Raw genomic sequence first — 25806 nt, 5'->3', positions numbered from 1 at the left:
GCTTTTCTTCCAGGCAGCAAGCGTCTTTTATTTCATAGCTGCAGTCACCATCTGCAGTGATTTTGGAATCCAAGAGAAGAAAGTGTTACTGTTTCCATTGTTTCCCCATTTATTTGCCGTGAAGTGATGGGACTGGATGCCATGATCTTACTTTTCTTAATGTTGAGTTTTAAGCCAGCTTTTTCACCCTCCTCTTTCACTTTCATCAAGAGGCTCTTTAGTTCCTCTTTGCTTTCTGCAATAAGGGTGGTGTCATCTGCATATCTGAGGTTATTGCTATGTCTCCTGGCAAGGGCAATCTTGATTGCAGCTTGTACTTCATCCAACCTGGCATATTGCATGATGTACTCTGCATAGAAGTTAAATAAGCAGGGTGACAATATACAGCCTTGGAATACTCCTTTCCCAATTTGGAACCAGTTTGCTGTTCCACGTCTGGTTCTAACTGTTGCTTCTTGACCTGCATACAGGTTTCTCAAGAGGCAAGTGTGGTGGTCTAGTATCCCATCTCTTTAAAAATTTTCCACAGTTTGTTGTGATTTACACAGTAAAACCTTTAGCATAGTCAATGAAGCAGAAGCGGATGTTTTTCTGGAATTCTCTTGCTTTTTCTATGATCCAGCAGACGTTGGCAATTTAATCTCTGGTTCCTCTGCCTTTCTAAATCAGATACCAACGTTTAAATTATCTATTTTATTTTACCTCTGGCAAAACAAAAACAAAAACAAAAACAAACAAACAAACAAAAAAAACCACTTACAAATTTGGTAGTAAGGAGAAGGGCGTCATCTGGTGGCCAATGCCAGAAATGTCACAGTGGTTTTATGACTATAGTGAGTGACGCGGGCGGGGGGAGAGGAGGGGGGGGAGGAGTAGGGTGAAGTCTTCAGGGGAAAGGAGGAAAGGAAAACACAAAAGGCAAGAGTGGGCCACTTAGGATCACCTTTGGAGAAAAGCCCCTGAAATTTTGAGAGAGCAAAGATGAAACTATTCACCAGGTATTTGAATTGCTGCAATCACAGGGCACTGTTGAGCTGCCTGAACTGGGAAAAGAACAGAAGGAAAACAAACAAATCTGGTGATCTTTGAGGCCACCTGCCAGCAGTTGGCTAAGGCCTGCTGGGAGGCACAGGCAAAACTTGGTCTTGTGTTATAATAATTAGCCTTAGAGTGCTGTGTACTTGATTCATTCTTCAGGTACATACACACACACACTAAAAAACAAAAGCCTTACTCTAAAATGCTGCAAGGCTCTTCTAAGCTACACATTCTAATCATGACTAGAATTTTAAAATGCATGACTTTAATCACTGAAGATATTTACAGATATCTCTAATTTTAATTTCTCTCAACTTTGTGTCATCATTTTTTCTTCCCCATTTTTGAACAAGTGACTAATATATAGATTTTAATACAGTATTAAATTATCTCATTGACTATTTTACTAAAAATCCTTGGTTGCCCTGACATCCTGCTTGCATTTGTTACTTGGCCTAGAATGCATACTGGTATCTCACATATTCTGTTTCTGGATAATTCTCTAAGGTGTTTACTTATATGTATGAGGGATACATATAGTCTGCCTTAAGCAGATGATTCTATAGCTTCTATTTCTTGGCTGGATGAAATTGTATTCTCAGTAAAGTCTTCTTTAGCATGAATATTTCCTGAAAGTAAAATTTTTTTTTTTTTTTTTTTTTTTTTTTAGCTAATAGTTATTGAGTACTTACTAGATGCCAGGCCTTGTTCTAAATGTTAATTTAATTCCTCTGAAGAATCCTGTGACATGTAAGCTCTGGTTATTCTGTTACCCTTGTTTGGTTGTGTGGAAACCAAGGCACAGAGAGGTTAGTTAACTTGCTGAAGGTTACACAGCTGGAAAACTATCATGCTGAAGTTTTTTCCCAGCTAGCCTGGCTCAGAGGCACATTCCTAAGCAATACACAATATCCCTCTCTGAGTCAAGAATGTGGTTGATGCCATTGCATCTTTTCATGATACTCCTTTAAGTAACCATTCTGATGCCTAGTGACCATACCTTGGATATTTCCAGAGTGAGGAGAGGACCAGTTTTAACATTTCAGAATGTTTTGTTTCACACAGGCCAAAATTTCAAGAAACATTCTACTCTTCACATTAACACATTTGTTAACTGTGGCTTCTTAATTTTTTAAATAACCAGTTATAAAATCTCAATTTTCTATAATTTTTCATAAATATTTGGGAAATTTATCTTCTTTTCACATACAAAATTCTAACTATCAATTCACATTTCTGTTTATTCTATTTATCATTCAGGGAGTATCACAATTTGGGTAGCCTTGAAGCACATGTGAATCATTTCTTCACCAGGTTTGGGTAGAAAGTATTGTTATTTAAAAAACAAAAAATCAGATTCTGGCTTTTGACCCAAAGATTCTAAAATAGAATTTTGCTGTTTTCAGTGCATTTGGTGGGGGGCTGAGCATAATACCAATACTTGTATAAGCTTCAGTAAGAAAGTCTTATCTTACTCTGCAAGTCCATGAACTAGCCCAGATTTTATTCTGTAAACAGAGTGACCACAATGGCATTTTCGTAAAACAGTCAGCAAGAGACTTGGATAATGCCAATGGAGCTTCACTCAGTGTGTAAGAAAACATCTATTTTAAACATAGGTGTAATAAAGATCTTTCTTTTGTGTACTTTTGGGTTCACAGTTTCCACCACTAAAGAAATGCAAAATCCTTTCTTTGTGCTTTGTGTGTGTGAGTAAGAAAGTATTCCATGGAATTTTAAAAATCAAATTTAGCTACAAATGTGTTTATAAAAATTTTGAAACAATTGTTTAAGAAAGGATATTAGAAACTTGCTTGTCCAAATGGCATTTTCTTCAGTAGGTCAAAATGTGTTAAGAATATTTAGAGGAGAAAGCCCACACAAGGACAACAGGCCTAAAAAGTGCAAGTGCCAACAACTTTTAGAAAAAGAGTTTGAACTAAAGAGAAAATGCAGGGTGGTTAAGATTTGGCGCTTTGACTGCCATCACCCAGGGTCAATCCCTGGATGGGAAACTGAGATCCTGCAAGACATGCGGTGCAGCCAAAATGGAAAAAATAAAATCAAATAAAGAGGGAAAAGTAAGAACATTTTCTTAAAAGGGTAAGGGGAGGAAATGAGGAAAATAGGGAGAGACACAGTAGACGTATGTTATGGAACCAAAAACACACCAATGGGAATGACAGGAAAAATGAATAATTAGAACATAGGTCATACCAAAGTAAAGATTAGTTGACTGAAAAAGAGAAATGCATTGAAGAATTAGATGGGAAGGAGATAACTCAGCCAAGGGCAAGAGAAACCCCAGACCAGGAGTGGTGTTCCCAAATGCCTGCAGCTCACTACTGTCAAGTTACAAATCCCTAGCAGGCTGGCAAAATGAGGTGAGATTGTACTTATGCATTTCCTCAACTATAACATTGTTCAAAACTATCTCTATCCAGGGATTCCTTTTTACTAAAGTGCAATTATACCCTGAAAAGTGTTGATATATGCTGGTAGTTTTCAACCCTGTCCAAGTATCAGAATTGTCTGTTGAATATATATATTCCATGGAATGATATGCATAAATATATATGTATTCCTGAACTCTAGTATTTGACTGAGTTTGTTTGTTATGGGTGGTTCTGGCATTTTATATCTTTAGAAGATATTTGGTCAACATCACTGTTTTATTTGTTGAAATATTTAATGTATCCATTTAGCCACAACTTGCTTGCGAGGTTTTAATTTGTAGGGTCTTGGTGACATAAATGGGGTTCTGTGATGCTAGGTTCACTCGGAGGATGAGTTCCAGGTGACCCACTCTCTTCTAAGCCATAGGACCAAGTAACACCTGGCTTCAAGAGCAGAAGGATACATTTTTAACATAAATCTATATGTGTATACCCTTTAAATATTTGTTCTGTTCTGACTTTTTGAGTCAATGTCATTGAAAAAAGTTTAGAAAAGAAGAAATTGGGAGAAGAGAATAAGAAAAAGGAACTATATTGTACCTTCATGAATTAAAAAGCATGTGGAGATTTCATGTTTACATATGAACTCTGACCTGATACTTTTCCTCTGTAATGTTTGACACTTCTTCCTAGCTATGTCGCCTTTATAAGGTGCAGGTTCATTGTGGGAGAGGGTGTTGAAAGTCAGGAGTCTAAAAACTCTCAATTTGGGGCAGAAAAATGTAACCCCATCTAATTATTTTAGAAGTGATATAAACCCTGTGCCATATAGAGCTTTCCTGCCCTCTCCTGGGTCTTTCCTCTCCATTACTGGGTCTCTTCTCCCTTTTTGCCTAAGTCTTATGTTATAGTGTAAGGTCATACTCTAAGTCTCCCCAGTAGACATTTATCTATTAACCAGGATTGGGGTGGGGGTTGGGGGAGAAGTCTTTTTCTTTTTCAATTTAACTAGAGTGACTCTTAATGTGGAAATTTTTCAAAAGCTGCAACTAAAAACTAAAGAGAAGCTTTTTGATTGAGAAGTCCTTCTCAAACAATATTCAGATCCAATTCTATTTTGCTTAAAATCAAAAACAAAACAAAACAAAAAAAAAAAAACCAGGGACTAGCCTGTCCATAACCCTCTGTAATCGTATCAAAAGCCTCCCAGGTGAGGGCCCTGTAGGCTTAGTAATGACCTTAATCAAGTATTAGCCCCATCCTACTATTAATCCCCAACTCTACAAAACATGTGTTCTTGTCTCTAAAACTTAAGAAGGTTGAGAAAAGACTAATGGAAAAGAGAAAGGGGTTTTTAAGAATTGAAGCCTAATCAGACAGGTGCAGAAGGCCAGGAAAAGGGTCCAGGGACAACTGATTACTGAAGCCTACTTTTAAGTTCCTTCTCTCACATGTATTTGCCGAAAAAGGAGTCATGCAGTACATGTTTGAATGGAGAAAGAGAAGAAAATAGTTTAAATTTGCAATTGTTTGTCTATTTTTTTAGTCTTTCCATACACAGGAGTTTTAGTACCAGAGCCTCTTTATGGCCAGGCTTATAGTTTGTCTCATTAAAATGCGGCCTTTAAAATCGAAACAAACGAATTGAAAGGGAAAGTCCCATCACCTATAATTCTGTTCCTTTACATATTATTTTTACACCCCCCAAAGAACCATTATCTAATTTATTAGTTTTGCTTGCTCGTGCTCAGTCGTGTCCAACTCTGCGACCTCATGGACTGTAGTCCGCCAGGGTCCTATGTCCATGGGATTTCCCAGGCAAGAATGCTGGAGTGCGGTGCTATTTCCTCCTCCAGTGGATCTTCTCCATTCAGGGATGGAACCCGCGTCTCCTCCATTGGCAGACGCATTCTTTACCACTGAGCCACCTGGAAAGCCCTAATTTGTTAGTTACCGAGCTATGATTGAAGGCAGGGGAAGGGGAGGACGAGATGGTTGGATGGCATCACCGACTCAATGGACATGAATTCCAGCAAATTCACGGAGATGGTGAAGGTCGCAGAGTAGGACACGGCTGAGCGACTGAACAACAAAAAGTTATAAAAAAGAAATTTGAAGTGGAGCTCTGCTCCATGTCCTCGAGCTGATAAGAAAACACTCAACTTGCAAATAGGCACAGGAAAAAATGCAAGACAAAAGAGAAACTAAAGATTTCATTCGATTGAAGGCCACCTCCCCTTCCAGGAGCTCAACTGAAGACCGAGGTTTCCTGACCAATGAAAGCACTGAAATGTTAATAACCTTCTCCTTGCCCCACCCATTGATGACCTAATTTGGAAAAGCCAGCAGAGCGTGTTGTTTTCAATCAGGTCCGCTAGAATGCTATTTAAAGAGCAGTGAGAAGTCTGTGGAGTTACAGCGGCAGTAACCATGTCTGGTCGTGGTAAGGGTGGTAAGGGTCTTGGTAAGGGAGGCGCTAAGCGCCATCGCAAAGTCTTGCGGGACAATATCCAGGGGATTACTAAGCCAGCTATCCGGCGTCTTGCTCGCCGTGGTGGGGTCAAACGTATCTCCGGTCTTATCTATGAAGAGACTCGTGGGGTGCTGAAAGTGTTTCTGGAAAATGTGATCCGTGACGCGGTCACCTACACGGAGCACGCCAAGCGCAAGACTGTTACCGCCATGGACGTCGTCTACGCGCTCAAACGTCAGGGCCGCACTCTTTACGGTTTTGGTGGTTGAGCAAAGTATCTGCTTGAAACGTTTGAGAACCTAAAGGCCCTTTTCAGGGCCGCCCAAATGTTCGCTAAAGAGCTGTTGGACGTTACTGAGACGTGAGTAAGGAATCACTTTAACTGTGAAAAGGAGTTGCCTTAACGCAGTTCAATATCCACACTTCCTAGGGGGTGGGAAGTGTGGCTTTTCATAATGGAAATAGGGCTTTAGACTCGGTTAAGCAACCAATAAAAATACTGGCGTTTTGTGTATTTCAATGTCCAGCCTTCAAACTGGTTGACTGGCGGATTTAATGGCACAAAGCTTTGCGTTCTCGCCCACACCATACATAGCTATGTAAATAAGGGCTCTTTGGGGACAAGCTTTCATTGGCCGATTCTCACTGTGGTGAAAAAAAATCCGCTTTCCTGTTAGCCAAGGCATGGAGCTTCATAAGGGTACCTGGGACAATCCGATTTATGCCAGGCTCTGAAGGACGCTGGAACAAAGACACAGAGTGGTCCAACCGGTTCCGCACAGGTTCGAGTAGTGCTTGGCAGTCGGCCCACTGCTGGGTGGGATGAAGGCAGCCTCCTTTTCCTCTGCGATGAGTCTCGGCTACAGAAAATGGTCTTAACTGCCTTTTTTGGCAAGTGAATAATTTTCCTTCACTATCCCAACCCCGTAAAACAGTGGCCACTTTACCGAAAATTCTGGGCTGTGGCTGATTCTATAAAAATCGAAACCATTGTGTTTAGTCCTTTCCCATACAGGAAATAATTTTTCTTCAGAGGTCCGGTTATACAAATGAATTCAGACAGTATATGTCCTAGTAAATCATCTGTAGAACTTGGCTGTATGTGAAACTGCATAGTTTTGCATTGAGTTTGTTCGAAGTCGCTCCAAATACCAAGGCCCAAAACAAGATGAACAGTATAAATGTATTATTTACGAGGATCTTTAAGGCTAAATAATTAAGTAAAAACAAACTAAATTGTTTAAAGTGGAAAAGATGCTTTTCCTAATACAAGCAGGTTTGTAATTTAAAGGTCACATTGAGCTCCCAACATCTCCATACATGGTTTAACATTTTTCAGCCTGTGTAGGGCAATATGAACAAGACACTCTTTATTGACAACCACAATTATATTAACTATATTACAAAACCAAATTTTAATATATGTGCTTAACATATAGAAAATAATCTGACAGCTTTCATAGTAACGAAGACAAAAATTTCAATATTCTTGCAAATGTAAAACGAAAACATTTGCTTTACACAAAATCACAGTGGAAAGAAGTTCAGTAAGTAAAAAACTTCCCACTAACCCAAATTGAGACCTTGCTTTCCCTATATTAACCCCTGTTAAGTCCATGGATACGGAGTTCAGAACCCTTATACAGAATGATAACATAAAAGTACATACTGGAGAATTAGGTGAAGAAAAGAAACAAAACATGGTAAAACATAGTTGAGGCACGGAGCAGATCTCCGCTCAGAAACTAGACCTAAACTTTAAACGTAGTAGCTCTCAAAGAGGGATTCTCTAGCTGTGCAGATGGTAAAGAATATGCCTGCTAATGCAAGATACCTAGGTTTGATCCCTAGATAGGGAAGATCCTCCTAGGGAAGAGAATGGCTGCCCCTTCCAGTATTCTCAGAGCATTTAAGAACTTACGGAATATGCCCTGGTTTTGTTAGAATGGATAATCGTCTGGAATTGGACAATAACCACGCTAAAGTATCTGTACTGTATGTCCAATAAGATACATTTCACCACATCACAGGTTCATTTATCAAACACTTAGGTTAACCAGTAGTCTTCTTCCAGAGACTTCTGAAAACGATGTTACAACCCTCCTAAAATCACTTTAGGTGGCTCTGAAAAGAGCCTTTGGGTTCTATGAAAACTGGTTGTTGAAGAAATGTTACTTCTTGGTTGTTGCTTTCCTAGTATTAGTTTTCTGCTGGGTCAACTTAGGATTCCCAGTTTTCGGCTTTCCTGCCCTGGCCTTCGCTGGGCTCTTCCGTTGTTGTCTGTCTTTGGTTCTTTTAGCTTTTTGCCCGTTCCTAGCAGCCTTCTGAGCCGCCGTGGTCCTCGGCTTCTTAGCTCTTTTGTTGGTTTTGCCATTCTTCGGTGACTTTGAATCTCTGGATAAGACCAGCTTCCTACTCTTCGCAGAAGCACGTTTTTTAACTCTTCCCTTACTAAGCTCAGGAGCAGCCTTCTTGCTGAGCTTGAAAGAGCCAGAGGCACCGGTACCCCTTGTCTGAACCAGGATCCCCTTGGTCACCAGGCCCTTGAGACCCAGCTTGATGCGACTGTTGTTTTTCTCCACATTGTAACCTGCGGCTGCTAACGCTTTTTTCAGCGCAACCAAGGACATACCAGTTCTCTCCTGGGAGACCGAAAGCGCCTCAGTAATCAACTTGGACACTGATGCGCTTGCAGTCTTCCGATTCACACCCGTCAAGCCAACCGGCTGCTTTCCCCGCTTCCTAGCTGGAGGTTTCTCCATGGAAACCGGAACCTTGTCGGCTGGAGCGGCAGGCACCGTTTCAGACATTACAGCAAAGAAAAGCAGAAGATACCATTCAGCAAGTACCGTCAAGTGCCGAGGGTGGGGGTTGGGCCTCAGGGCCTTATATAGGGCAGGGCGCGCTGTGATTGGTTCATCGCTCAGGCACCGCCCCCGCCCCTTGGAGGAGGAGCATTTGTGTTTGTTTCACTTCCAAAAATTGAATATCTCAAAAATCTCTTGCACAGAATTGCCCAGGTTCCACTGCCGAATAACCCATAGAGATACAGATTTCAGATGCCTTTTCAATTTTTAATGAAAAATGACTCTGCATGCCAAAGCTATTCAATAAAGCTCTCAATTGTCGCCAAAATTCAAAGAGAAGAACAAAATTTCCTCTTTTCTTTGTAAATATAAAAGTAATTTTTAACAAAAGACTTATCTCATTTCTCCTGAGTGATCTTCCAAATGGTTGGCTTCCAGTCAGTGGAAAAAATAAATTATTCACACCTTTATTCTAGTTGAAAATTATTTATGTACATGAGGGAAGTAACACAGATATCTTAGAGGTCGCGCTGCAGACTTGAAAGATGCTTTTAGAATTGTTGAAAAAACTTCAGGTATGGCACCACCTTATTTGGGCAAACACAATCTAATAAACCATGATCTACAGACATGTGGATTGTTTATGACTAAAACAACTTCTCAGTCTCTACAGCTTGATAGCAGACCCTCAAGTAAATAATATGGATCTCACACATGGTATCTGCTTGGCCAAAATCAGGTCCCCTTGTGGCTGGCGTCCTAAACTTAGTTTTGTTTCTGATTTCATTAGTTGAAACCTTACCCCTATGCCCACCCCCATCTCCTTCACACGTCACTGTAAAAAACAAAACAAAACAAAAAAAAATATCTCAAGGAAACAAATACAATCCCTCCCCTTAATATAAAATGTGAGGCAGGAACCCTTATATGAAGAGGTCATTGGAAACCACAGACCCAGATCTCTAAAAGAACTGGCCTGGCAGGTGTGTCTACAGAGCTGTGGGGAAAGAAAGATTATGATAATATATTCATTCTTCTTCTGAAATACTTCAGAGGAAATCAGATGATGAGACTTTCAAACTTCTGATTGCAAAGTAAAATGGAAAAATCTCTTTCACTCTGCTTCACATCCATGTGCCCACATGTACACCTACACACAAACACCGGAAACAAAAACTCTAAAAACAATGCTACCTTAAGGGCTCTCTGATATATTTTAATTTAGTTTATTTTATTTTTTAAAAAGGCTGGTTGTAAATCATGAGATTTCACAGTCTACTAAAACATTCTTACCCTCTGTTTGAAAATTTTTTCTCCTTAGATCACAATTGCATCTTACTGAGGACTCTCTTTTAAGGTGTATTTGGTTTCCCTGAACTTTGGTGATCCCTTAGAAGTTGTGCCATTAAATGTCAGTGATTTAAGGTTGGATTATGGAATGGACAGAATATATCATTGCTGTAAAAATAACAAAGAATGGGATTTTAAAAAATTCTTAGATTCCATAATGTAATATTCATAGAAAAAAGATGCATATTTTGCGTTATAAATCTAAAATATACCATAAAAACAAACTCACACATATACAGTATATATGTGAGAATCGTTGTCCCAAGTACTTTTCCCTCAAAAAATAAAAAAATGTAGGAATTCATTTTATAGATGAGGAACTTGAGTCACAGAAAAGTCACATAACTTGCCTGAAGTCTTAGCACTAGTGAGCAGGAAAGCTGGGACTTTATTTCAAGAAGTCTGGCTTCAAAAGGCTCTGCTTCTCCCACCTCACTCTTAGTCTTCTCAGGCTACTCAAACAAAATAGACTGCGTGGCTTAAACAATAGAAATTTATTTCTTGACAGCTCCGGAGGCTAGAAAAGGCCAGGGTAACAGCATGGTCAGGCTCCGGTGACACCCCTTTTCCTATCCTATAGACGTCTGTCTTCTTGCTGTGTTCTTATACGGCCTTTCTTTAGTGCATGCGCACCAGGAGAGTGATGGCTCCCTCTTTCTCTTCTTGTGAGACCTGGAATCCTATTGGATTAGGGACCCATCTTTATGACCTCTTTAACCTAAATTACCTCCTAAAAGCTCTGGCTCCAAATATAGTTACATAGGCCGCTAGGGTATTAGCAAATGAATTTTGGAGAGGGGTGGTGCATAAGTCAATCCATAACGACACTTTTCTCATGTACTGGTTAGGAGGTTCATATGAGACAATGTAGGTAAAACTAGTTTTAGCTACACAGGGCCAAACATGGTTCATTATTCCAGCATTGTCCTGGACAGAAGAGGCACCTGATACATATTTGTTCCTTGATCTTAACCTAAGATCCTACCTACTTATTTTTACATGGTGCATTATTCCAGCATTGTCCTGGACAGAAGAGGCACCTGATACATATTTGTTTCTTGATCTTAACCTAAGATCCTACCTACTTATTCTTTACATGGTGCTTTCCCATGGAATGATTGCAGTCACGTCCACTATTTAACAGCAGTTTATTTTTTATGGGGTCATGGCTAATAAAAGCGTGGGGAAAAATACTACCTCCACTCATAATGAAGGAAATTACATGTCAATTTTTTTTAATCTATCTGGTTAACAATGCTTTAAAAGTGTTCTCAGTAAAAATGACAGCTATGAAAACAAGAATTTTTAAATTGCACTAGGATTATAAACTGGCATAGTCCTTCTGAAAGGCAATTTGACAATGTATATATTAAGAACATTAAAAAATGATTTTACCTTGTGATTTAGTATTCTACTTCTAGAAGTCTATTCTAAGGAAATAAATATTTAAACAAGATTTACATACAAAGAAGTGTGAGCTATATGATTTATAATGCATAAAAACGAAACTCAATCTAAATAGTAACAGAGGACTACTTGCATAAGTAATAATATACACATTAAAAAATGTGCTTCTAGGCATATTACCTAGAAAATTCAATATGTGTACATACATAGCATGATACCTAATTTAAACATATTTTTATAGGTGAATCTCATATATGTTCATATTCATATATTCATAGGTTTTATATACATATAGAAAAGAGATACTAAGTTTTGTTTTAATTTTGTTTGTTATGTATTTTTCTTCTTGCAAATTTCTCAAATGACCATTTTGTTTTAATTTTGTTTGTTATGTATTTTTCTTCTTGCAAATTTCTCAAATGACCATTTAATATTTTTATACACAAAATAAATGCTTTAACCAGGTTCTCACTGATTTTTCTGTGATTGTTGAAAATATCTTTTATCTGCTTTTGGTATCAGTCATTTTCATTGACTTATTTGTGAGAGATAAAGTCCAGCGGTGACCAGCAGTGGGAAAATACTTTTCTAAAGCCCATTTGCTCCTCCTGTAAAAAGAGAGATTGATTGATTAATTCACTTCTATAACTCATCAAATATCTGATACTGTGCTTGACTCAGAACAACAATAATCACAATCGCTAATGTTCATTGGGTGTTTATTCTGTGCTGGGCAGTGCTCTAACCACTTTAGAGGTACCAGTGCATTTATTTTTGCACAAGCTTCTGAGGTACCTATAATGGCACTCCGTGGTTTATAGTTGAGGAAATTAAGGCTCAGAGAGATTGAGTTTCCCAGGAGGGACAGCTGTAGGATGGTGTGCCATCCTCTACAGTAAACCCAAACCCTCCAGTGCTTGAGTCTGCATGCACTCATAAATAAAAGATGAGCATGCTCTAGTTAGCTTCCAGTAAGTCAGGTTTGAGTTAAGTCTTGAAAGGCAGGTAGTCATTTATCAGGTGAGGAAAGAGTGTTAGGGCTTTTCACAAAGGAGACATAGTAACAAAGGCCAGGTGGTGGGGATTTTCTAGGGTGAGCTGCTTTGCGGTGAGCCTTGTGGAACCGCTTGTGAGGAATGAGGAAGGCGCTTGCATGATGACAGGTTGATGAGTTACAGCTTGTTTGAACACATTAAGCAGTTTGAACAGTTCCCAGAAGGCTCCCTTCTCTCAGATTCTTATCCCTCTGGGCTGGTGGCAGATGAAGTCATTCCCCACTTTTAAATAAGCCAAATGAAACATCTAATGGAAATATACCCAAATGCTTACAAAATGCATTTTCCAACTCCTCTTCAGGTGCTAGAAGAAAGAGACAAGTACCCAAGACACCTTCAGAGTAGAACATATAGGGCTTTGATTTCTCTTTTTCTCATTCCTGGGTTTTCCTCCAAAAGCTGGATAAGCACTTTGCAACTAACATTTTATTCTTTGAGAATAAACTGAGTTAACAGAGAAAAGCCCTTAGACTAGTAGCTGGCTCATACTAAGTGCTCCACTAGTGTTAGTTACTCTTGTTGTATTGAACATTTTAATGAGTGCTAATATGCAGATTATATCTACCTATCCTCTTGATTCTGCTGTTTTACATTTTCCCTTTCCATAGCACTAATTCCTTTCTCATATTCTATGTAATTACTTATTGTAACTACTGTTTGTTGCCTATCTTTCCTGACTGAGATGTAAGCTCCAAGAGGCCAGTGACTTTTGTATTTTTCCAAAAGATCATCACTGAAGATAGCTCCTTAGCCTCTAAACGAATAAGAACCAGAGGATGGTCCTTAGGGCCAAAGAAGAAAGCAAAGGAACCCTTCCTTAGATCATCCTTTAACTCTGTCTACATTCCTTCTGTGGTGGAACTATCAAAGATGGAGTTCTAGCATATGTGGGAGGCTAAAAACCAAGAAAAGCAGAGCACGTGCAAATCTGACTGCAGTATAGAACGTGAGAGAAAGAGGCCTCAGACAGAGGGTAGAGGAAGAACCCATCAAATTGTGTTTCATGTCAGTAAATATAAGTCAGTCATTGGACATTTGACCAAACCCATAGAATGTACAACATCAAGAATGAATCCTAAGGTCAACTATAGACTGTGGGTGATCATGCTGTTGTGTCAATGTAAGTTCATCCTTGGTTGGTTAAATATATATACACCATTCTTATGAGTGGTGTTGATAATGGGAAAGGTTACACGTGTGTGTGGTGGGGGAGGTAGGGGATATTTTAGAAACCTCTGTACCTCCTTCTCAATTTTGTTGTAAACCTAAAACTGATCTAAAAATATCTTATAAAAATATATATGTACAAAAAAAAAATCCAGTCCACTCACACTATTTATGTCTAGAATTGATGGAGTCAGGCTCAGTCTCGGATGCTTAGAGTCAAGGATGCCAAGCACTTTCCAGAACCTCCAAAAAACTTTTACCCTGATGCTCACTGGTATCCTTGACCCACCTTGGAGGCTAGCAGGCATTCATTCTTCCTTTCAAGATCTCAGAACTTACATCATGTCTGTAGAATTCTTAAATATGTAATTGTATTTGTTTCTTTCCATTTTTAAAAATATATGTATTTCAGTGCACTGAGGCCAAAATACATGTGTTTAAAAATCTAGTGAGTAACATCTATCATCTGAATTGTTCATGCAAATCCAGCAATAAAAAGGGCATATTTAAATCTTTGATATTTTTATATCTTGTCCTACAACTGAGGTAAGGTCATTAAATTAGGGAAACAAGTGAAAAGAAAAACAAGAAGAGAGAAGGGGAGTGGAGGAGAGAAAAAAGAAAATGAGAATAAGGTTTTATCTTTATTGCTTTTGAAGCCGATTCTTTTACTGTTCAAGAACTTGGGCTGAAAGTAGTAAGATCAAGGTTTTACCCCAGTATCTCCTCCTTGATGTATGTCAGTTTCCTACAAAATGAGACAAGCCTCAGCATTTTTGTTCCTTCATACCTCTGAGCCTGCACCTGGGACATCTAACACCATGAATACCCATAGAAAGACAAAACTAGCTCTTTCTATGAATTACAATACAAATTGCTTATTAGATGATAAGGTTATGTGAGTCTTTGAATAAGCAAATCAAAGCCTCATTTTCCCCTCTCAGAACTGAGGCGGGACAATAAGAAAGTTGCTGATTCTCCAAATTTACTTTCTTTTTCCTAATTTACAATAAATGTATAGTACCTGAGGATACGTCAAGCTGATTTTCAGAGTCCAAAAAGTTGAATCAGAGTCTAGATTTGCTGACAAGTTCACAGGCAACTGTGTATTTGGCCCAATTTATTTTTATGGTTAGTCATCCAGGATTGCACAAGGTGAAAGTTTGGAAAAGTTAACTCATTTTTAATGCTTTTGAATTTAGGTCTGTTGGACTGAAAAGTACTGAATCTACACATCCTTACAAATCTGGAAGTTCCAAGACAAATGATAGCTATCCTTCTATATGTCCTTAGGTATATGCTTACAGACCTAATCAAGTATAAATGGAGAAAGAAAATTCATGTTCGTTCGACTTGCTGGACCAAGGTAAATTCAATGGAATCCACTGGCAATCTTTTCATATTGCTTTTGAAATTCCTATCATTTAAGAAAGACCAGCTCCTATCACTTAAGAAAGACCAGCTCCTATCAAGATCTTCAGTCACAAGCTACCTTAGTTCCCTTTAGGATGTAAAGACCTAGGATATAAGTGAAACTTGTCAAACATTACACAAAAAATGAGTATCTACTATGGACCAGGCACTCTTCAGAGTGTGTTCTATGCATTAAAGGTCTTTTTTTTTTCTTTTCATTAAAGGTCTTTGGGGAAAAAAAAAAGGTCTTTAAATGTCACAAACATCTAGAAGGTACGTGCTATTACTATCATCCTCAAGATGGAGAAGAAGCACAGAGAGATCAATGGCGTGCATCAGTCTCACAGCTAGTAATTGGCAAGCTGGGAGTTAAATTTGGAGGTTCTGTCTCCAGGAGCTACACTTTAGTCATCAGGGAGCAATGCTGTACTGTCAGTTTACTGGCATCATATCATTTCTAGGACAAATATTTTATATTTGTCATTTTATTTAATCCTCACCCAATCTTCATAAGTAGGTAATTATTATCAACCCACAGGCTCAGAATAGTAGTTTTGTCAAACAGTCACTCAGAGTTGTTCTATTAATTATTAGCAAACGGTTTACTTGTGTATAAGGTATGCTAAGCAATAGATTATTTCATCCAAAAAGGTCAAAAAAGATGTCTATATAATAGAAAAAGGGAGAAAATGCCTGCAGACTGTCCATGAACAAGATATCATGTTTGTACATTATTTTAAGTAGGAAAGAGTTCAATGTGGACAATCTGTTCTTACATAGATCAAAGAGGATTTTAAAAAAATAATGATTCTCTATAAATTCTCAAGATTGACTGTGAAGCATAATGTGACAGGCTGCCTCTGTGTAATATATTCCACCAACCTGAATCAGTATTTTCATTTTATATAGGCTATATCTTCACCATTTCCAGCATCAAAGTCTCTCAACTTCCCCACTTTGATCAAGACTCTTATAAAGCTGTAGTGGGTTTTAGTCTCCTCTTTGGAAAATTTTGTCATCTGTATATTAAACAGAGGAGGAGAATAAAAAGTTCATGAGGACAATCACATATACAATAAATACTTGAAATCTCTTTTATCTTCAAGTACTTAATTGATATGTCTTAAATAGAAGAAATAGAAAGAAACAGAGGAAAACAATAGAATGGGAAAGACTAGAGATCTCTTCTAACAAAGCTAGTGGAGGTGATGGAATTCCAGTTGAGAGATTTCAAATCCTAAAAGATGATGCTGTGAAAGTGCTGCAGTCAATATGCCAGCAAATTTGGAAAACTCAGCAGTGGCCACAGGACTGGGAAAGGTCAGTTTTCATTCCAATCCCAAAGAAAGGCAATGCCAAAGAATGCTCAAACTACTGCACAATTGCATTCATCTCACACGCTAGCAAAGTAATGCTCAAAATTCTCCAAGCCAGGCTTCAACAGTATGGGAACCATGAACTTCCAGATGTTCAAGCTGGATTTGGAAAAGGCAGAGGAACCAGAGTTCAAATTGCCAACATCCATTGGATCATGAAAAAAAACAAGAGCTCCAGAAAAACATCCACTTTGCTTTATTGACTACGCCAACACCTTTGACTGTGTGGGTCACAATAAACTATGGAAAATTCTGAAAGAGATGGGAATACCAGACCACCTGACCTGCCTCTTGACAAATCTGTATGCAGGTCAAGAAGCAACAGTTAGAACCAGGCATGGAACAACAGACTGGTTCCAAATAGGAAAAGGAGTACATCAAGGCTGTATACTGTCACCCTGCTTATTTAAATTATATGCAGAGTACATCATGAGAAATGCTGGACTGGATGAAGCACAAGCTGGAATCAAGATTGCCAGGAGAAATATCAACAACCTCAGATATGCAGATGATACCACCCTTATGGCAGAAAGTGAAGAAGAACTAAAGAGCCTCCTGATGAAAGTGAAAGAGGAAAGTGAAAAAACTGACTTAAAACTCAACATTCAGAAAAGTAAGATCATGACATCTGGTCCCATCACTTCATGACAAACAGATGGGGAAACAATGGAAACAGTGACAAACTTTATATTTTTGGGCTCCAAAATCACTGCAGATGGTGACTGCAGCCATAAAATTGAAAGATGCTTGCCCCTTGGAAGAAAAGTTATGACCAACCTAGACAGCATATTAAAAAGGGGAGAAATTACTTTGCCAACAAAGGTCCTTCTAGTCAAAGCTATGGTCTTTCTAATAGTCATGTACGGATGTAACTGTCGGACTATAAAGAAAGCTGAGCACCGAAGAATTGATGCTTTTGAACTGGTGTGTTGGAGAAGACGCTTGAGAGTCCCTTGGACAGCAAGGAGATCCTACCAGTCCATCCTAAAGGGAATCAGTCCTGAATATTCACTGGAAGGACTGATGCTAAAGCTGAAACTCCAGTTCTTTGGCCACCTCATGTGAAGAACTGACTCATTTGAAAAGACCCTGATGCTGGGAAAGATTGAAGGCAGGAGGAGAAAGGGATGTCAGAGGATGAGATGGTTGGGTCGCATCACCGACTCAACGGACATGAGTTTGAGTAAATTCAGGGAGTTGGTGATGGACAGGGAAGCCTGGTGTGCTGCAGTCCATGGGGTCGCAAAGAGTCGGACATGACTGAGTGACTGAACTGAACTGAAAATAGAACAGTCCTCAAAGATCATCTTCATGGATTTAAGTTAAATAAGTTTCATTTTTCCTAATTGCAGCTTTAACTACTTTAGCCATACTCAGAAATAGATTATGGAGTACACCGTCTTTTGTTTAAGAACTTTTAGTCAAGGTACAGAGGATAGGTTCTAAGGATTTTTAAGTATTTTCAAATACTCCTGAGTCCTCATTCACTCAGTAATGACCCCATGTACTGTAGCTAGCCAGGCTCCTCTGTCCATGGAATTTTCCAGGCAGGAATACTGGAGTGAGTTACCATTTTCTCCTTCAGGAGATCTTTCCAACCCATGACTCAAACCTATCTCATGTGACTCCTGCATTGGCAGGCACTGCGCCACCTGGGAAAGCCAAACACAAAGATTCTTCTAATATGTGGGAGGAACAAATCTGAAATCTAATCATTGGAAAAACTGATAATAGAGAAAAGGTCAAAGAGTAACACAAAAGGAAGAAGGAAAAAGCGGTCTATTCTAGAACTCATCTTGATCTGTGGAATCTTAAGAGGAAGACTTCCTACTTCCCAAATTCTGAAAGTCTTTTAGTAGGTGTCCAGATTCACTTTTCAATGAGAGTGTATATCCAAGTGGTAGGATTCTAAAAGTGTTTATGATGTGAAAAAAATAATCCATTTGTCCTGAAGGTTAAAAACACTCATAGTTTAAAATACTGGAAATGGCCTTTTCTAGCATTATTAAGGGCTTCCCTGGTAGCTCAGATGGTAAAAAAAAAAAAAAAAATCAGCCTGCAATGTGGGATACCTGGGTTGGGAAAAAGCCCTGGAGGAGGGCATGGCAACCCACTCCAGTATTCTTGCCTGGAGAATTCCATGAACAGAGGAGCCTGGTGGGCTACTGTCCATGGGCTTGCAAAGAGTCAGACATGACTAGGCACAGCATAGCATTGTTAAAAGTTGACATTTTTTAAAATGTCTATTTAATACAACTTTTAATTTTATATTAGGTAGAGGTGTGTCTGTTGAAGTCTTTTTTTGACATGTAGATTGCATTTATTCTATATATGATAAGTATAGCTAACATTAGTTTGGGGAAACATCTGGTAATTGAAATATGTTACAAGTGAAGAAAAGACAAGTCAGGATTTTTCAGTCTAATTTCAAATGATAAGAATTTGAGACTACTCAGATGTAGATCATATTATTATTAAGGTTAGAAGTAAAATTTTGCTATAGTAAGTTTAAATCTTTTGGGTAATTATACTTCAAATTGTATTATCTTCTTAGCAGTTAGTGGGTGATATTAGATGGAACAATTATATCAATCTCTAAGAATATTTTATCTATGATCTCATTTAAAAGGATTACAGATATTCCCAGGTGGTTAAAAAAAAAAAAAAAACTCCATATATTTTCAAACAATAACATGAAATTGACTTGTTAATGTTCACTGTCACACCTTTATGGTTTTTCAAGTTATACTAATTGGAGATAAGGCAAGATTCAATCACTTGTTAAGTCTTTGAGCTAATCAACATTTTTTAAAAATCTGAACTAGTTTGTGCTTGCTGTTGGAGTTATTTTTGGTTACATGACTATAAAGTCTCTAGGTGGTTTTACCAACAGTATGAGAGATTTGGATAGTCAATTTTTATTGAGGGGATGGTTGATAAATATAATTATAAATTCAAAGTCTTTAGCAGCAGGTCTAAAGTGCATTTACTTTATCAGCATAAATAAGACAGCACATATTAAATTGAATTTACTTTGTTAATGCAGGCTTCCCCAGTGGTTCAGATGGTAAAGAGTCTGCCTCAATGCAAGAGACCCAGGTTTGATCCCTGGGTAAGGATGACACCCTGGAGAGGGGAAGGCACCCCACTCCAGTATTCTTGCCTGGGGAATTCCATGGACAGAGGAGCCTGGTGGGCTACAGTCCATGGGGCCTCAAGGAGTTAGACACGACTGAGTGACTTACACACATGCCACGTTAATGAACAATAACAACTTCCTCTTCATTCACCATGAGGGTTGTTCAGTGGGTGTCCCTGGTGTGTGGCTCCATGGAAGATGGGCAGAGTCATTAAGAAGTTACCAGAAGCTGATCAGCTGGGAGCATGAAAAAGTTAGCACTTCAGTAAATGGATTTCTTCTGGACCTAATAAGCAGTTTTTTTTTTTATTCCTCTCGCTTTTAAGTAGTACTCCTTTTCTTGTTTGGTAATTTAAAGGTATCTAAAGACATGCATTAAAAAAAAAAAAAGACCTGTATATATTGTCAGTGCATACATATGAGATGTTGCTCTAAGATTGTATGTCGAGTTTCTTTTTTTAATATCCGGAAGATCCAAGTGTTTCATCTCACCCTACCTTGTGAAACTCTTGTCGATGACTGAGGTGCTGTCCCAGTAGAAACATTCTGTGAACACCTCTGTAAGGATGGATTTGGGGGCCTGGTACTTTCCTCTGGTTATCCTTAGAGATGAGGGATCGTCATCCTTTGAGGATGGGTTTAAGTTTGGAAATAAACCCAAGTCATTGATTCAGTTGGATAAGTAAAGATGGGTGATGAAGGTAAGTCACATCCTTTTGGCTCTTTCTTTTAAAAAAAAAAAAAAAGTCCCTAAGACGTTCCTGGGGATGCTGCGTCTTTGGACTCCTTTCAGGGTGACCACTTCAATGGAAGACAGTAATCACTAGTACATATAACTTCCAATGGATTTTTTTAAAAAGCTGCTCTCTTGTCACGCCTTGTACGTGTTCACACCTCTGTGTACACACGGATGTAAGCACACATTCATGAGTATCTATCTGCCTCCAGTCGGAATTCTGTAAAACCGTGTTAGACTTAAGTGCATGTTATTGTCATATTAGGCCAAAACTGGGGTGTTTCTTTGTTGTGAAACTTTGCTTCTTCACAGAATTAAATGTTTTCAGTATAATGGAGTCCATATACAGCATTCTCCTGTATCAGCTCCTGAATTTCTGGTGCCCAGTGGTATGTTTCCGTGTGGTTTACCTATAATTCTGTTCACATAGAGACACCTGTAAGTATTTATTACAAACCGGGATGTAAACAGACTGGCCCATACTGGTTTTCTTTGATTTAAGGTGTTTTCCCCCTTTTGCGGAGCAGAATCTGGGATGTTCTGTGAGGCGGGGCGGGTCAGGCACCCACCTCGGCCGGAACCCCGCTGGCCTGGGTGCCACCGTGCTTCCCGCCAGCTGCGTGTGCTGCGTTCTGTCCAGCAGACTCTGATGTAACATTCTGGCATCTTCATATGACTGGTCTGTCCTGGGGGGCGGGGAGCCCAGAGCTGCAACGGCCGGATGGGTCTGTGTACAGAGCAGGGAAATTCAGGAAGACGGTGTGTCCCTCACAGCAAATATTGATCCTGTTGGTCAGCCAAAGATTTTCCTATCCTTTGCTGCTTAAATTTGTGCCTTAATATTGTATATAATAAATGGAAAAAAAAAAAAAAAACAATAACTTCCCATTAAATGAACAGAGCAAACATAGCCATTGCCTGTGTATATATTTGTGTTTCTCTGTAGCTATTGTACTTGGTAGAGCCAGAGCTGTTTGTATTAACAACAGCCTTTTAGGAAGCAGGCAATTGTGTTGCCTCACAGGCATAAAGAAACTGGGAGGCCATCCAAAACCTTCCTTGTTCTCTGGGCTCACACGTATACTTTACTTATACCCTTTACAAATTTAAAGTGGCAAAAACAAGCATACCCATTCCCATTGTCCAAAGGCATCTATATGCTCTCTAACCTATTAATCTATGATCATTCTCAGCTGTGTAAAAATAAAAGGCTTGCACAGTTCTAATTGTTTTTAGTGATGTGTATTTTGTACTCTCCAATTTAGAAATTGTCTAGGTATCCAAAGATTTGGCATTAACTCAATTTAATACCACCTAAATTTTATAGTTCGGAGAAGGCAATGGCACCCCACTCCAGTACTCTTGCCTGGAAAATCCCATGGACGGAGGAGCCTGGTAGGCTGCAGTCCATGGGGTCACGAAGAGTCCGACACGACAGAGCGAGTTCACTTTCACTTTTCACTTTTATGCATTGGAGAAGGAAATGGCAACCCACTCCAGTGTTCTTGCCTGGAGAATCCCAGGGATGGGGTCGCACAGAGTCGGACATGACTGAAGTGACTTAGCATTAGCAAATTTTATAGTTATCTATAAACTTTGAATTCAGGATTTAAGTTGACACACTGAGTCAATATGATTTGTAATCTTATAAAAATTAATTCCATTTTAAAAGTGACATTACCTATCCACTTTATCACTATCTTGTGATAATTTAGTTCAATGCATAGTTAACATAATGTAAAATTTTAAATAAATAGATGTTAACTCATGTAATCACTAAACAGAGTTGAAGTAACTTAGCAAATTTAAATTAACTTTTTTTTGAAAGAAAATAATCCCTAAACTTGTGTAAACTAGTAACATTACTTTTACATTATGACAATAATAAATAAAAAGACATAGATCCATTTTGTAAAGCAAATTTTTAAGCCAGCAAATTTATCCAAAAAGTTATATTAGAAATATTTGATTTGTTCCTATAGAATTACAGGCCATGGATTAAAATATTTGTTATTTAAAAATAGTGGAGTAATTCTGTTTCTTATCTCGTAACTTGTTAACAATCACCGCTAATTAAATTCAGTGAAACTTTTTTTTGCCCGAGTTACCACTTAATGACGTAGCCACATTTAAAGAATCAGGAGAATTTGATTTTCCTCTTATTTTAAATTGATGAATTTTTTTAGCCTTTATATTAGCTATTTAAAATTTGAGTTTAAAATTTCCTGCTGAAGTAGATAATTTGTTTAAAATTATTTATATTCATAAAGCAGAAAAGATTCTCAATCACTGTACAATTTTTAGAGGAGCTAATTGTGAAATGTAACAAAAATTAAAGATATTTAATTTAAAAACAGCACAGAGATTTAAGTATATTAATCAATTAAAGAAACAAATGTGATTATGATTAGAGATGCCTTGGGGAGCACCATCGCTGAGAATATGAGTAAAGTCTCTCATATCCTTCAAAGATTGGTAGGAAATGCTAGTTTACGGTGCCATATCCCTCACAATGAACTCTTTAAGGTTTGTAAACTATTAAATGTTTGTTTTAATACAGGTATTGGAAGTGCTCTCTCTCTTTTTTTAACCTGACTTAATAGCTGCATTTATAATGGCATATTTCTTCTCTCTCCTAATTTTACTTAAAGATGAGACAATTTTTTTTTTTTTTTTTTGGAATTACTGAATCATAAAACTTTTGAGGCTTCAGGATACCAAGACAAGCCAATCGCATGAAGAAGATTCCATTTCCTTGGTTTTTTTCTTCCATTTATTGTTGGGTCTACAAGTTTATTAAGGTAAAAAGTTTTAGGTGGCCATTTTATATTCACATTATTTTTGAAGCAGGAATATTGTTTTTGCAGATAGTAACAATTATTTGGACTCATATTGAGTAATCACCAAAACAGTTCTGAAAGAAACTCTGATTTTTAGTTAAAAGAACACACAGTATATAGACACAAAACACCAAATACAGTGGATCCCATCAAAGGCTAGAAAGATAAACACCAGCTTCCTGATCCTGTGTTCTCAATTGCCAGAAAATATCAGAATCCTGACAACCAACCAAAATATTAACAAAGGAACCAAATTCGACCCTGTCCTTTGCCACCAATTAGGTGACTCAGGGGTGAAGAATCCACCTGTAAGGCAAGAGACTTGGCAGGAGCCTCAGGTTCAATATCTGGGTCTGGAAGATTCCTTGGAGAAGCAAATGGCAACCCACTCCAGTATTCTTGCTTGGAAATCCCATGGACGAAGGAGCCTGGCAGTGTACAGCGAAGTCACAAAGAGTTGGACACAACTTGGCCACTCAACAGTAACAAACTCTCTTACAGCGCGTGGGCGATCAGTTGCTCAGGCTCAGTCGTTCAGTTAATTTTCCAGGCAAGACTACTGGAGTGGGTTGCCATTTCCTACTCCAAGAAGATCTACAGGCTCCAGGGGATCTTCTTAATCCAGGGATGGTTGCATCTCCTCCACGGGCTGGTGGATTGAATTCTTTAGCACTGCGTCAATCACTTAATGATCTAATCATAAAACCACTAATGTGTATCCAACCTAAACACCAAATCAAGCAGCAAATGGGGCAAAAATAAATGTTAGCATGCAAGAGCCTAGAGGAGAACAGAAAACTCAAAAGTGCCCAGGGCTAGACGAGGTATATATTAAGGTCACATTTCTATTGATTTCTAAGGTAGGACTCAGGTAAACAATGTCTTGGTGGACTCTTCAGAAATAAACTGTCAAGTGTTAATGATTAGCCAGACTGCTCTTGTACTGAAGAGAAATCAAGCAAGAATTACTTCCTCCAACAAAAACAAACCAGGATTTATATGTGAGGAAAACAGGAAGAGAAGGAAATGAAAACCTTGTAGGCAGCCTGGGTATTTTTAACCTGTTTGAACCTATTTTTCAAACCTATGTTTGAACCTATATTGGGTAAACAGATTAGGCAGTGAGGAGAGGTTGGTCTGATTTGGATCCTCAAGCCGGGGGTAGGCTCACTAGAGGTATAGAAAAAAAATCCTATGACAGTTGTTAAGGGAGTTGGAAACATAGTTTGAGGAGCTGGTGTGATAAGTATATGCCATTGACCTATATTTACATTTCTACCTTATTTAGGCCAGGTCTGCACATTTCTTGGGATAACTTTCAGGTTAGGCAGCCAATGATTGTGGAGCTGTTCCAATGGAGGCCTGACTAGCGCCAGACAAGCCTCTGTATTTTTCGCAGGTGTTAAAACTGCACATTGATCACAAAATTTTACCGTTAGGTAATCAAATCACATTGCATCTTACCCCAAATCGTTAAATAAATGCTTTGCTTACCTTGTAACACAGATTATGCCTTTAGTCTACTACCTTTTTTTTTTTTTTTTTTTTTTAAGTCTACCACCTCTTTTAATCTAAACGTTACTCCGAGGTGAGCTCTTCCCCTCCCCCAACCTATCCCGCCCAGCGACTGCCAGGTTTGGGAATTTTGTGTGCTAGAGTGTATGCTAAATACAATTGCTACCCTTTTCCTCCGCCCGCCTAGTTTCCCTGTTTTCCGTTACTAACCCTCAGTTCAGCCCTCATGGAGACTTGTCGAACTGCAAGCCTCATTGATATTGTAAGACACCAGCTTCCTATTCAGTTTTTTGTAATTTCCATTCAGATTAGCAAACCAGTTCCGTCAGTCGTTAAGCCCATTAATTGTCTAACGTACAAACATTACAGCTCTTTTTGTGCACACGTGGGTGGCTCTTAAAAGAGCCTTTGGGGTTGGGTGTAAAGACGCTTACTTGGCAAGTTTACTTGGAGCTGGTGTACTTGGTGACGGCCTTGGTGCCCTCGGACACCGCGTGTTTGGCCAGCTCCCCGGGCAGCAGCAGGCGCACGGCCGTCTGGATCTCCCTGGATGTGATGGTCGAGCGCTTGTTGTAATGCGCCAGGCGCGACGCCTCGCCCGCGATGCGCTCGAAGATGTCGTTGACGAAGGAGTTCATGATGCCCATGGCCTTGGACGAGATGCCGGTGTCCGGGTGGACCTGCTTCAGCACCTTGTACACGTACACGGAGTAGCTCTCCTTGCGGCTGCGCTTGCGCTTCTTCCCATCTTTCTTCTGCGCCTTGGTCACCGCCTTCTTGGAGCCCTTCTTCGGGGCAGGAGCGGACTTGGCTGGCTCAGGCATTTTAAAACCTGAAAACAAGAAAGATAAATGGAAAATAGGAAGCGGATTTCTGCTACTTATAGGGCCTTTATGCTAATGAGGGATGCAGAGCGCGTCTTAGTTAATTGGAAGATAAACAGCAAGGTTGTCATCTATGGGCAGAACTATGCAAATGAGGTATGGAAATTCAGCTTTTCTATTGGCTACTTCGCTGAGTCTCGTTAACAACCAATCAAACAATCGGATTTACTCCCCAGGAAATGGCTATAAAAGCAGCAGTGTTCTACCTAG

At 39.0% G+C, this 25806-nt stretch overlaps 3 protein-coding genes across 3 annotated transcripts; 1 reads left to right on the top strand and 2 right to left on the bottom strand.

Annotated features, from left to right (window-relative positions):
* Window positions 1-5528: 5528 nt before the first annotated feature.
* On the top strand, window positions 5529-6176 carry LOC136151936 (histone H4). The gene has a single exon (XM_065913394.1). The coding sequence runs from the start codon at window positions 5865-5867 to the stop codon at window positions 6174-6176; it is 312 nt and encodes a 103-aa protein (XP_065769466.1). The 5' UTR covers window positions 5529-5864.
* Window positions 6177-6268: 92 nt separating this feature from the next.
* Window positions 6269-10321, bottom strand: H1-6 (H1.6 linker histone, cluster member). Its single transcript, XM_065913390.1, has one exon. It carries the CDS (start codon window positions 8715-8717, stop codon window positions 8079-8081), a length of 639 nt encoding a protein of 212 aa, XP_065769462.1. The 5' UTR covers window positions 8718-10321; the 3' UTR covers window positions 6269-8078.
* Window positions 10322-11830: 1509 nt separating this feature from the next.
* Window positions 11831-25551, bottom strand: LOC136151934 (histone H2B type 1-C/E/F/G/I). The gene is made up of 2 exons (XM_065913393.1): window positions 25147-25551; window positions 11831-12079 (listed from the first exon to the last, which is right to left on the bottom strand). The coding sequence occupies exon 1, from the start codon at window positions 25534-25536 to the stop codon at window positions 25156-25158; it is 381 nt and encodes a 126-aa protein (XP_065769465.1). The 5' UTR covers window positions 25537-25551; the 3' UTR covers window positions 11831-12079; window positions 25147-25155.
* Window positions 25552-25806: the final 255 nt, after the last annotated feature.

This window comes from Muntiacus reevesi, chromosome 20 (genome assembly GCF_963930625.1).
Source record: "Muntiacus reevesi chromosome 20, mMunRee1.1, whole genome shotgun sequence".
Taxonomy (NCBI): Eukaryota; Metazoa; Chordata; class Mammalia; order Artiodactyla; family Cervidae; genus Muntiacus; species Muntiacus reevesi.
Note: the sequence above shows the minus strand (reverse complement) of the source record. Positions and strands in the feature narration are given on the sequence as shown.

Excerpts from the sequence above, each read along its gene's own strand:
- LOC136151936 (XM_065913394.1), top strand. The coding sequence starts at position 5,865 with ATGTCTGGTCGTGGTAAGGGTGGTAAGGGTCTTGGTAAGGGAGGCGCT.
- H1-6 (XM_065913390.1), bottom strand. The coding sequence starts at position 8,717 with ATGTCTGAAACGGTGCCTGCCGCTCCAGCCGACAAGGTTCCGGTTTCC.
- LOC136151934 (XM_065913393.1), bottom strand. The coding sequence starts at position 25,536 with ATGCCTGAGCCAGCCAAGTCCGCTCCTGCCCCGAAGAAGGGCTCCAAG.